The sequence below is a fragment of the Grammomys surdaster genome, unplaced genomic scaffold, assembly GCF_004785775.1.
Source record: "Grammomys surdaster isolate TR1022 unplaced genomic scaffold, NIH_TR_1.0 66, whole genome shotgun sequence".
Classification (NCBI taxonomy): domain Eukaryota; kingdom Metazoa; phylum Chordata; class Mammalia; order Rodentia; family Muridae; genus Grammomys; species Grammomys surdaster.
Genome location: NW_021604568.1, coordinates 18,614,676 through 18,627,452, shown reverse-complemented (window position 1 = coordinate 18,627,452; position 12,777 = coordinate 18,614,676). Strand labels below are relative to the sequence as shown.

Sequence of the window (12,777 nt, the reverse complement as noted above, 5' to 3'; positions counted from 1 at the left end):
ATATATATATATATAAAATCACACACATTAAAAATTAAATCTACGAAAAGAGGCTCCATTCTTACCTATTCGATTCTAGTACCTGTTACTGGACAACAACAAACCTACCAGGTATGAAAGCATAGCTTGACTTTGGGAAGGTGGTGTTCTACAGATATCTGTATAAACATGAGTGAGAAGCATGTACATTCTGGAAACAGATCGGTGGCAAAATGAACTATCGCACCCTTCAATAGGGATGGCTTGAAAATACATATCACGGGATGGGATCGTGGATCGAGCCATAGGGTCCTTGGTGCACAAGCATGAGGAGCTGAATTCAGTTACCAGGATTCACATAAAAAGCTGGGCATGGTGGACTACACCTGTAATCCTAGCACTGGGGAGGTGGAACCAGCCTAACTGACCCGATGAGCTCAGTGAGAAGCTTTATCTCCATGGCATTGACCTCTTGCCTTCACACATGCACACATGTGTTCATATATCTGCACAGGCAAAAAGGGAAAGAAAAAGAGTCACAGAAGACGCCCAGATGATGATGAGGTAAGTCCCCACGTGACCTGGACTGTGCCATGTTTAGACTGGAGAGTTAGGACAAATGTCCACATCGAGAAAATCCACAGAAAGCTCAGTTCAGATGATAGACATGAGCACACCGGGAACATCATTCATCTCTGCCAGAGACTGAAGGAATATATTCATAAGTGCAACACAGAAAACTGAGAAAAGAGAAAGACAAGGCAATGAGTGACTCAAGGAAAAAAGAGAATCGATCATGGTTCAACACAGAGTTCAGCTTGGGGGCAATAGCCACAGTCACAGAAATATCAATAATAAATGCCAGCCCACTGAAGAATGTCAGTGCGAGCCTCCCGGTAACTGTGGAAGATACATTCCAAGATCTCAGTAGATGCTTGAGGCTGGAGATAGTACCAAATTCTACATACATGTACCTATGGTAATGTATAGTTTATAAATCAGACACTAAGAGGCTAACAATAACAATGAAATATAACCATTCTAACAACGCCTTGTAACAAGATTAATGTATTTCCTCTCCATCTTCAATATCTAATTGTACTTTCCCCTTTTACTTGAAGCGTCTGTCAGGAATGATTTAGAAAGAAAGAAAGAAAGAAAGAAAGAAAGAAAGAAAGAAAGAAAGAAAGAAAGAAAGAAAGAAAGGAAGGAAGGAAGGAAGGAAGGAAGGAAGGAAGGAAGGAAGGAAGGAAGGAAGGAAGGAAGAGAAAAAAGAAAGAAAGAAAGAAAGAAAGAGAAAGAAAGAAAGAAAGAATGAAAGAAAGAAAGAAAGAAAGAAAGAAAGAAAACCTGGAGCTGAAATTGGCTCCGAGTCCACTTCAGTCATGGACTCCATGAAGAGGCAAACAGAAGTGGTCACTTCATTGTCTTGCTGTGGTGGCTTTGCGGAGCAGACACTCAGATGGGACCCACCCTAGTCCTTACCCAGTTGCCACTTTCGGGAACACATGGTCTCCATCATCCAGATGGGCAGGGCGGGCTCCAGCATGGCTATCCCCATGTTTGCAAAGCAGATGGAGCCTGTGTAGGAGGAACAGTGTTAGTGTGCTTGTGCCTGCATACTGAGTGTCTGTGGTCACTTGAAATGCAGATCCCATGGGTCCCAGCTCAGAGACCCACTCCCATAAGATAAAAGCTAAACAGAAAGCCAGGAGGATGGCAAGGAGCGTTACTTTAGTTTTATAAGAGACCAGTCCCAAGTCATCCGGTCTGTAACTGGAGGAAGCCGTCAAGCTCTTTTGGATTAAAAACCCTTACAAATGAAGAAAAAGCATTCCAATTCACTACAGAAGAAGGCTGCATGAGGCAGCCAGCAGCCAGGAAACTAGCAGACCACACGCCACACAGGATACCCTGAAGCTCTTATAAGTGGGTTTTACTGTGCAGTGGGTGGATATTTTTTCATGATTCCTAAGGTGTCACGGTGCACTGCATACAAACATACTGAGGGCGGGTGCTTTTCTCGGCATGTACATAGAGAGCATCCATACAAGTCTCCATCGCTCATCTGCCAACCAAGCTCTTTGCAAATATAGAGCCCTCTGGAAAAAGGACACACAGAACGACCCTCTACCGTTCTAGGAGCTTCCTGCGCTGGGCTCTGTGGAGCCTGCAATTTGCTAGAACAAATTCAAAGAGAGCTGTGCAATCACGATGATGACAGCATGCGTGCATCATTCCTGGTGACATTTAACTGCAGAACATATGAACGACTGGACTCTCTTCCCATTCGTCTCACTCCTAACTCCCTCCACCACTGCCATTAACACAGAAACTGGCTGATCTAATGGTGTTGGGTGTGTCTTTGATTGTCTTCGTATCACCGAGGTTCCAAGAAGCAGGAAGGGCCTAGGCTACACTGCCTGGCCCATATGTGCTCAAAGTTCAGGGAGTCACAATTCTAGGACCCCACCCTCCCACACCCCTATTTTCTACCTAACCTTGGCTCTATATTGTTCTTGCATCTGTAGAGCCTAGTGCACGAAGAGGTTGGGGCATTAGCTTCCCAGCTCTTAGCCTGTGTGCTGCTCTGGCTAAATCCCACAGCAGAAGGGCTCAATAAGAACAGCCCAGAGCTTTGATTTATTTTATTTTATTTTTTATTTTATTTTAGACACAGTGTTATGTAGCCTAGGCTGGTTTTTCCTTCATAGCCAAGGATGACCTCATACTGGGATTATAGGTGTGCATCACCAGTCCCAGTTTATACAGTTGGGGAACGAACCCAGGTTTTGTGTGTGGTAGGCAAGCTCTATCCACTGAGCAACATCAGCAGCCCCCAGCTTGGAGCAACAAAAAGAGCTAAATGTAAATGTACAGAAGATGAGACCCAGTTGTCTCAAATACATTTACAGCTTTCCTGTAGTCTGGGAGCCCTGCTTAGACAAATCTTCCTTTCCAGGGTTGAGCTTATACTGCAGGCTTGTCCTAGTGACAATCAGCCAGGCCCTTTCCCTGCCTGGCACTAGAGCTACTTGCTACTCTCAGCCTTGTATCTAGGCACTGGGAAAAGAGGCCCAGGTCCAGTAGTGAAGTGAACTGCCTCCTCTGGGACAGAGCCACAGAACCCCAGAGTTTTCTTTTAGCTCATCTAGACCTCAAGTCCAAAGTCATGATTTCTCGCTCTGCAAGCAGATATGTCTTCTAGGGCTTGGTTCTCAGTCCCTACTCCTACAGGGCAAATACCCACCTGAGACACCTGAAGTGAGGCTAGCAAGCCCCTCCAGAAAGTTCAAGACCAAGTAGTGATGGCCTTTAACACAAGGCCAAGAAATGAGAGAGGTTGCAGGACACCCCATGTCTCTGACTATGCATTTCCACCTATCCCCTTAGAACTACCCTTAACTTCGAGAATTCAGGAGCCCCCACCTGCAGCAATGAGGATGTATGGGTCCTTCAGCAAGGTCGTTAGAGGTGTCCCCTTCTGACTCTGTCAGGCAAAAACAGGGGTTAGAAAGAGTTACCTGGGCCAATCTTGGGCCCTCACCTCCCAGCTGCTCACCTCTGGCTGCACTCGGGATGGCTGGAGCACAAAGAGCTGAATAGCTACAAGAGAAAAGTACACATGACCCTTCTTGGAATGTAGATATGGCCCGAGCACATGGCATTACAGAGGCCATAGTCACTTACCTCCATCCAAGAGTACCAGGGCAGCAAGCACCAGGAAGGGAGCTGTCTTCCCCACAAACTCATAAAGCACACTCCCGAAGGGGGGTCCCACTACAGGAAGAGAAAGAGATCCTCAGGACAGCCATGTTAGATGGGTGCCTCTCCCCATAGGAGAACCATTATTTGATTCTTATGCTTTGTTCCCTAAAAGATCTGGGGTGCCCACCTTACATTCAGCCTATGCTGAAGAATGTTCTCAACTAAGAAATGGGAAGAACACAGAAAAGCATCCTCAAAGACTGAGGGCCTGAAGCAAAAGGGGTAGCCAGAGAGCTGTGTTCTGTACAGGAGGGTCTACAGATCCATTTCTTTGCTACCAGCAGACATGGGAACAACTGGTTCTAGAGCAAAGGAAAATGTAAAAGGTGGGGAAATGCCTTCAGGTAAAGTATCTGTCCCCTGGCCTGGGATTTCATAACAAGGATGGACAGGTGTCATGGCAGATAGAGAAGGCTAGAAGTTTGTCTCAGATTATAACTCAGAATTTTTAGAGTAAGGGAACTGACAGACCATTCTACCCAATCCTGTGTTTTACATTGCAGCCCAAAATATTTGGAAACAGAGGCCAGGGAGCCTATGAAGTTTGGAGATCAGATCCTCCCTGCAGGGCACTCTGCTCACCATTTCTTAAAGGCTTCGTGGGGATTAAAAAACACAGAAGAGAGCTGGATGTCTGTTCACAGGAATGTGGACATGGGCTCAGTGTGGCCAGGACTAATGGGCAAGGACCACTGTAACCCAATGCCAAACAGGTCTCACCTGCACAGTGGCTAGTACGTACCTAAGACCCCCATGGCCAGGCCGCCCAAAGCAATCCCCATGGCGTTACCCCTCTCTTCATCATCTGTGTACACGCTGGCCAGCATGCCCATCCCTAAACAGAAGATCCAGTTAGTGCCCATGCACCGGGCAGTACCAAGAACATCATCCATGATATCCTCCTCCCGACCCCAAGCAGGCTATCTTCCTGAGCCAATGAAATAATGAACTATGAGGCTAAGCAGAACCCAACAGGAAGGTGAACACAGTCTGCAAAAATCTCCCTCCCTCCTCCCACCACCCCCACTCATCTACTTCCAGTCCCTGCATCAGTCGTGAGTGCCCAGCTGGGGTCCCCACCCACTGATGTCTTCATGCCTACCAGCCACTGACGAGCAAGAGGAGCCGATTCCCTGCAGGGACCTGGCGATCAGTAGGAAAGCATAGCTGCTGGAGAAGGCAAACACTGCCAAGAGAGCAGGCCCAGACCCTCATATCAAGGCCATGCCTCTGCCCATAGGACAGGGATGTCCCAACACTGTGTGAGCTTGGAACCCTCCCTTAAACTCATGAGTGTATCCATACTCGAGGTTACAGGTTGATCCATGAAGCCCCCCACACACACCTTTCTCTATATTGCCAGTACACCCCTTCCTCCCCCAGGTCTAGTCTGATTCGCACCTCGCTGGAGACAGGGCACCTTTGGAGACCTGAGTACAGAGGCAAACAGCAGATACTTACTAATTGTTGAGATAAACATGATGCAGAATCCAGCAAACATGGGAATTGGATAGCCAATTCTGAAAGACACAGACACAAAGAGAGTCTGGTGGCTGTTTTTGTAAGGCTTTAGATTGATTTTCCAGCCCTTATCCGTTTGGGATCAGCTGGATAAGTGTTCTGTCGACTTGTCTGAGAATTCATATACTCAGTGCTTCCTACGTGACCTTTCTGTGTTTGACTGTCTTAGAATATGAATACACTTATGTGCCGCTGCCACTCTGAATGGAAATTTCTCTGGAATAAATGTTAACACAATATTGGCAAGTAACCCCAAACATATCTAAAAGACAAAAACCCCATTTCTGCCATTATGGTTATTGTCATTAGTGTAGTCTTTGCTAGAACTTCCCCAAAGGGACAATAGCAGTCAAATAGCTTTGATAAAAGGCCAGCAAGTGAGTCACCAGGCAAGAAAGACATCAGCACCATGTCTAAGATGTACTAGAAATCAAAATGTTAAAGCCCACTTTCCTGTTGACCACTCCCAGCCTAGAAGGCCTTGTTCCTTATACCAAGAGTCTAAGTCCAAGTTGCTTTGTAGGACCAGTGTCCACTAAGGATTCTGGCAACAGGCCATGTTGTATCAGGAAGGCATGTGTTTGGTTAGATACTTTCCCTTCCACAACCCCTGGCTCTCAGGCAAGTTTCCTTTGGTCTCCAAAGAGAGACAAAGGCTACACTTTGAACCAGATTATAGAAAGGTATCCAAACGTAACTGTCTACCAGGGAGTCTCAAAAAAGAAATGCTTCAAATGTTTTATTTGCTCTCTCGTGTGTGTGTGTGTGTGTGTGTTTATGTGTGTGCATGTGTGTGTGTGCACGCGCGCGAGTGCACCTTGGTGTACGTCAAAAGTCAATCTTTAGTGTCATCTATGAGAATACCATCTACCTACTTTGAAGTATCTCCTACTGACCAGGAGCTCACCAAGTGGGCTAGACTGGCTGACCAGAAAGCCCCAGGAGTCCTCAATACTGGGACTGCAGTGGCAAGTCACCAGGACAAGCATTTTTTACATAGATTCTAGGGACCAAATGCAGGTCTTCATGCCCACATGGCAACTGACTGAGCCACCTCTCCAGCCTCTCCTCCTTCATTCTGCTCCATTTTCTTCTTTCCTCTACCATGTTGGCATAGGAGCATGGCAGCAGTGTCCACACATCTCTGTCCTGGAGGTAAAGCCAACACTACCTAAGCTGTTGTCCTGTGGCTAGTTCTCTCAACCTAACAAAGCTCAAAGCTTCTCAGGCCTCTTCTCCCTCCAGCTTGAAATTCCAGGGACCTGTAGAGGAACCAAATGGATCCCAAAAAGAAGAAAACCAAGCATGCCAAGTCCAGGCCTACATAGAAGGGCTCATCTAGTCCAGACCGGCACCCAAAGTGTCCCTTCAGCACATTCCTTGGAAGGTTTTATACCCAGTCCCATGAGCAGCCACACAGCCAGCTCCACGACTTCCTAAGAGTAGCTGACCACCTCCTCACTTCACAGATGGGGAAACTAGGACATGAAAAAGTGACTTGTCAAACGGCATTGAGCTAACTGTACTTGAGCTATGTCCTCCAGGCCAGGGCTTTTCCTTGTAAATCTGACCACATTATTAGGTAGCCAGAGTTCATAGATATGGTTCTGAGTGGAATCTTACCAACAGTTCTTTTGTCATAGATTGTGTGATGTGTGTGTGTGTGTGTGATTTGTGTGTGTATGTGTAATTTGTGCATGTATGTGTGTGTTTATATGTGGTATGTGTGTCTGTGTGTGTATGTGTATGTATGTGTTTGTATGTGCGTGTTTAACTTGAATTGTATTGGGCAAACAAAAGAGAGCACCCTAGCCTACATGTGCGCCACACTCTATACTGATCAAGCTATTGTGGGAGTGGCCAAGTAGTCACCTTGGCAACATCCTCTGCTGGTGCTTAGTCCCAAGTTAAAGAAGATTGAATGACTGAATGAGCACCTCGTGGGCTTCCACTCTCAGACTTTCTTAGCCCTCTCTGTACACGCACACAGCCACCCTCAGAAGAAGAGCTGTGTTCATGGCACTGAGCAGAGGCGGTGACACAAGACCCTTCCTCCTTCCCCCACATTGTCTCTGAAATGGACAGGGACTCGATTGACATGAGTCATAACTGTCTAAGTTTTCTCTCTTGTCTCAACTCAATGCCATCTCAATTAAAGCATTGCTAGCAGGACTAGATCTGATTCAGCAGGCCTATATCCGAATGGCCCACTATCAACGCCTACTGAGTCACACCGTACCACAGTCATCCTTTACACAGCACCAGGGAATAATTAATCCAATTTAAATGTAACTAAAAAATCATATTGATTCCCTCAGAAAGCATTTAGAACAATAGATGTGATCCTGGCTGCCAGAGATTGTGGGCAGAGAAACCCCAATGCCCTAGTTTGCTTTCTAGTGCTCTGTGACACCATGATGAAAAGCAACCTGGGGAGGAAAGGGTTCATTTGGCTTACAGGTCTCAATAATCATCCATCACAGAGGGAAGCCAGGACAGGAACTCAGAGATAGAAACCATGGAGGAACACTGCTTACTGACTTTCTGACTATGGCTTGCTCAGCCTGCTTTTGTATCTAACCCAGAGTGGCATGACCCACCATGAGCTGGTTCCTCCCACCTCAATCACTTATTAAGAAAATACCCCACAGAGAGGATCACAGACAGCTTTGATGGAGACAATTCTACCCAGGTTCCCTTTTCCAAGATAACCTTCGCTTGTGTCAAATGGACAAAAAAATAATGGGTACATCCCTCTGACAATTGATACGTATTCTGCAATGCCACTAAATTTCTTTTTACCAGAAAAACTAACACAGGCTCTCTTCTTGGTTGGCTGGAATGATAGGATGGCCCCCTCTGTAAATGACAGAGAAGACAGATATAAACAAGAATAAGATATAAACCGGATGCTGTAGAACCTGATCTGTTGCCGGCAGCAGTGCAGCCTCCCTTATAATAATCTCTGCACACCCCTAAAAGGTGCAACAGGAAATTAATGTCAAGAAACAGGAATATCTCAAATTCACTCTGCTCTAACAGGAAGTTTATTCAATATTTAGGAAATGAAATGAAACTCTTAAGCCCATCTCTTGCGTCAGCTGGAGTTTGGGCTAGATGTGTGCAAGGACCTGTGTGGACACCAGAGCTGCCTGTGTGTGAGTCTCTGTGCTCACAGGAGAATGCTCTAATTCCTGGTTCCTTCTGGTTTCCATGTGAGAAGCCCATAGTGAGCTCATTGTCCCCTCCCCACCCACGCCAGTGATGTCTAGGATGGGAGATCCCTTTCCCGAACAGCTGGCTTCCCTGTCTGCAGATGAGCTGAAAAGGTCAGTGCTTTCTACAAAGCCTACTTCATACCAAGTGGCTGAAGCTAGAGGAAAAAAAGAAAAAAAAAAAGAAAGAAAGGAGAAGATTTCAGAAAGCTTTCATGCCCTGTGGCTTCCTGCTTGTCGTTCAGGGTTAGCTAAGATCTGGGAGAAAAAAACAACTGCTTTCAAATATACTAGGTAACTATGGAAATAAATTAAGCCTCCAACACTAGCTTGATAAAAAGCAGACCACCCAGACAATGACAGGCTAAGAGGGAAGTGAAGGGAGCCCCTCCCAGGCATGGATGGAGTTCCTGCTCCCTGGCCGGCTGCTGGCTTGGAACAGCTCTTGGTTCTAAAGATGTAACTACTATTTAAACCGGATGCTGGACATGTGGAGACAACCCAGCCTCGCTTGGACTGAGGATGAAGCTGAACGGCCACTCACGCTTAGCATCTGAACTTAAACCTTCTCACACAAAAGGAGAGAGAAGGAGAGAGAAGGAGGGAGGGAGGGAGGGAGGGAGGGAGGGAGAGAGAGAGAGAGAGAGAGAGAGAGAGAGAGAGAGAGAGAGAGAGCATGCCTTTTCTGATTTGTGAAAGAGAAAGGTAATGAAGTTTTCATATCATTTGTCTGTATAAAGTGTTCACGTACATACATGTGTAGACACCACTTAGCGCAAACGACGACAGAACTCACTCTCAGAATCCTGCTGTCTCCATTGATACACAGCTACTACTATGGAATGGACAGTTCAACTGGAATTATAACATAAATCAGATGAGCCTCCACGAGAGAAATGGACCAAGGCCGTGATATGTTAGACAATGTTACTGGATGTGCAAAAGTACATGCATGTTCCAAAATGAAGCATCCTTCCTTTACCATCCTGTCACAAGGTGGCAGCGAATATACAGTAGCCCGAGAATAAATAAAACGAGAAAAAAAGTTGCCCAAAATGGTCACCTTAAGGTGTTCTTAAAGTTCAGTGTGAGACAGTATCCCATGACTTCAAGCAACAGACAAGCAGCCTGATATCTTGTCTCATCACATAAAAGCCACTATGCTGGCAACATTTTGGTCATGAATGTTGACGTGTGAGTAGACACTGCAATGTGGTTATCTGGGCTCACAGTGGGTCCATCTTAAGCTAACACAGGTAGATATTAAAGAGGAGGGCTCCCACCAGCCAGGCTTGAGAGGATCCCCAAATCTTTGAGAGTGTCTAAGCCTGGACCAGCTCACACTGGAAGCTGAAAAGAGACTTTTTTTTTTTCCAGAGCTGGGGAAGGTCTAGATGGGAAAGACTCAGGCTGTCTTAGTATTTAAGTTTTCCACTCACAGATTTAAAAATGTGCCTTTACCGATTAAAAGTAACAATTTTACACTTGTGTTGTTTCTTTTTAATAGCTAAAACTAAAAACTGTATCACCGCAAGCAGGAAAGAATGGGAGAGGGAAACAGGACATCTTAGAAATGAAAGCTGTCTGTGTCTGACCAGCATGCTGTTCATGCCATGGTTGTGAGTACTGTTTCCTGCTGTACCATAACCCCCTTTACCTCTAAAATCCTAGGAGCAGCACAAAGACTTCTGATAAAGTCTACAGACTGTTTTTATGACCTTCTAGCCAGGAATCTAGGAACTGCTATTCAATGTCATTTAGGTGTGCATCCTCACAACACAAAATGTGAGTTACATATGACATTTAGTCAAAAACATGCCTGTCAATATTAAAATGTAGGTTTAGACACATTTGTTTACGATATTTAAAACGTGACTCATTCTTCTTGCTGGTAACTGAAATCTGAACAAATTACATCAAAACTGTTTGAAGCGCCTTCCACGGAGACTGGGGGGAGCCACCAAATAAACTTGTTGCTCTTTGTCAGTCTCCATCAGAATCATGGAGGAGAGGAGAGCCTGTGAGTGACCTGAGGAACAGCAAGTCTCTAAATCTGTAACTCCTGAGCTTAGACAGTACTCAAAAAATGTACAAACCGCAGTCATTTTGAAGGGAGAACAGAGTTCACCTGATTGTTCTGCTTCTGTCAATATTAAAAACATTTGCGTTTTTGTATTCCCAGGCAACACCATAAACAAAAATGAATGAATGAATGAATGAATGATCACTTTTTAAATTTAATGCATATCTAGGGCAAACAGGAGTTTTTGTTCTAGCTCATTTTCAAACTGGACTTCTCACCCTAAGATTATAGGCTACAGTTCACAAACCCCAAAGCAAAATTAGGATTTTTCTTGGGAGAAAGTCTGAGACACAAGCCTAAGGAGCTTCAGCTGTACAGCTCTAGGGGATATTTAAGAGGGAAAGGTCTCACTGACTTTAACAAGCGGCACCTCAGAGATGTATGTAAAACATTAAAAACAAGATTGAGATTTTGAAAGAGCAACTTGTCTGTGGCTCCCATTTGGAAGACTGGAATATTCACCTCATTTCAGCAAGTTGGCTAAGTATTACCCAGTGACTAGTCGCATTCCTGCCTGAGTGAGTGGCAGGGCATTATTACGATAATGTCCTCAATTTTCCCATATAGCATTCGAGCTGTTTGCTCTGTCAGAGCACAAAACCCTGAGCCGTTTTTCCGTAATTATACCAGATGCATTTAAAGAAGTGCTCTCAGTCTTGAAAAAGAAAAGAAACAAGCCTTTGACTCCCGAGCTCTGTTTGGTTTTGTGCTGGAGAACAGAGGAGCAGCAGAATGTCACCTCCATAATGGGGCTTCTCAGTGGGTGCACAATCAGCCATGCCTGGTTCATTTGCTTACCACCATGCTTTGTATGGAAACCGTGTGGTATTGCTCAGAAGACAAGAGGAGTGTCTGAAGCCTGGGGTTGTTAACACAGGCTCAGTGGCAGTACCCAGTTCACAGAGAGCGAGCACCCTGTGAGTAGAGCAGCAGCGGCCTACATGCCCAAGCACAGCTGGTACTGGTGGGGCATTAAGACTTGCCGTACCCTTCCTGATTGCTCTGAGATTACCCCAGGACTCCTTAGTACACAAATCCTGAACCCCAGAGAGGCACAGGGCTCCTCTCTGGATCTTGCTTAGCTCAGTGCTATAGTTGATCTTCCATGTTTTGTAACATTTCAGCACCAGCCCACATTTTTCACTTACAAAGTAACCTACAAACTATCTAGCCACACCTGCTCCATACTGCTGGGCTCTCAGACTCTTCTTCATTGTGCCTCTGGGATCTGAAATAACTCACTGGCCCCACAGTCAAATGCAGTTGTCTCTGGCCTAGCCCTTGGGATCTTGTAGCTTCACCTTGGAACCCCTGCCTGACCACAATCCCAGCTCCTGATCTTAGCATCATCTCATTCTCGAAGCTCTTGTCCTTGTCTGTAGTTACAGCTATGGGCCTGAAACGATGGTCACTCCCTTGTCTACCATTTTTAAAAAAGAGACAGAATCTTGCTTATGTAGCTCAGGCTGGACTACTATTTACTTGTATCCTAGACTTATCTTCATCTTCTCCTAGGTCAGCCTCTTCAATGATGGAATTACGACTAACTCCACTAGCTCTCACTCATCACAGATGACGTCATCAGGAATTGCCGTAACCTGGGCTTGGAGTCTCCAAGCACAAGGCAGACCCAGGCCACCTTGGATGGAGAACAGTTGCAGAATAGCTGTCAGCAATAGAGTCAAAGATACCAAGTAATTCATAGCCTCCAGGTTAACTCAAAGCTAATATCAGCCTCTTGGGTTCTGAGACAACGGTCTCCATTCTCTAACTTTGGAGCACGTAGAAAGCATGGAGTGACCAACCAGGGGGGAGAGGTCCTATCCCAGAATCCCCACATCAGCTCAGAGTTTCATCCACGCAGCAAGGTCACCAATCCTCCCAACATTCTACCTGGGCAGCTATTAGGTCCTTCATCACGATAGTCCTCAAACAAAGCATCTTCTCTTTCAGCTTTCTCTTTCTTGTTTGTTGTGTGTTTGTTTTGTTTTGAGGTAGGGCCACATGTAGCCCAGGCTAGCCTTAAATTTGCTATGTAGTAAAGTTGACCTGGAATTTATTATCCTCCTGCCTCTCTCTCCTGAGTGCTGAGATTATAATCATAGTGCCAGGTTTTTGTAGCATTGGATACTGAACCCAGGGCTTCTTCATATATGCCAGGCAAACACACACACACACACACACACACACACACACACACACACACACACA

At 45.6% G+C, this 12,777-nt stretch overlaps 1 protein-coding gene across 1 annotated transcript in view; it reads right to left on the bottom strand.

Annotated features, from left to right (window-relative positions):
- Slc18a2 (solute carrier family 18 member A2) overlaps window positions 1-12,777 on the bottom strand; it is a 34,140-nt gene that overhangs the window by 18,794 nt on the left and 2,569 nt on the right. The window contains exons 4-10 of the mRNA XM_028773504.1: window positions 5,209-5,267; window positions 4,850-4,933; window positions 4,490-4,582; window positions 3,670-3,759; window positions 3,542-3,585; window positions 3,409-3,469; window positions 1,465-1,560 (exon numbers count right to left, since the gene is read on the bottom strand). Of these exons, the coding sequence (XP_028629337.1) occupies window positions 1,465-1,560; window positions 3,409-3,469; window positions 3,542-3,585; window positions 3,670-3,759; window positions 4,490-4,582; window positions 4,850-4,933; window positions 5,209-5,267 (527 nt within the window). The remainder of the gene's footprint in view (window positions 1-1,464; window positions 1,561-3,408; window positions 3,470-3,541; window positions 3,586-3,669; window positions 3,760-4,489; window positions 4,583-4,849; window positions 4,934-5,208; window positions 5,268-12,777) is intronic.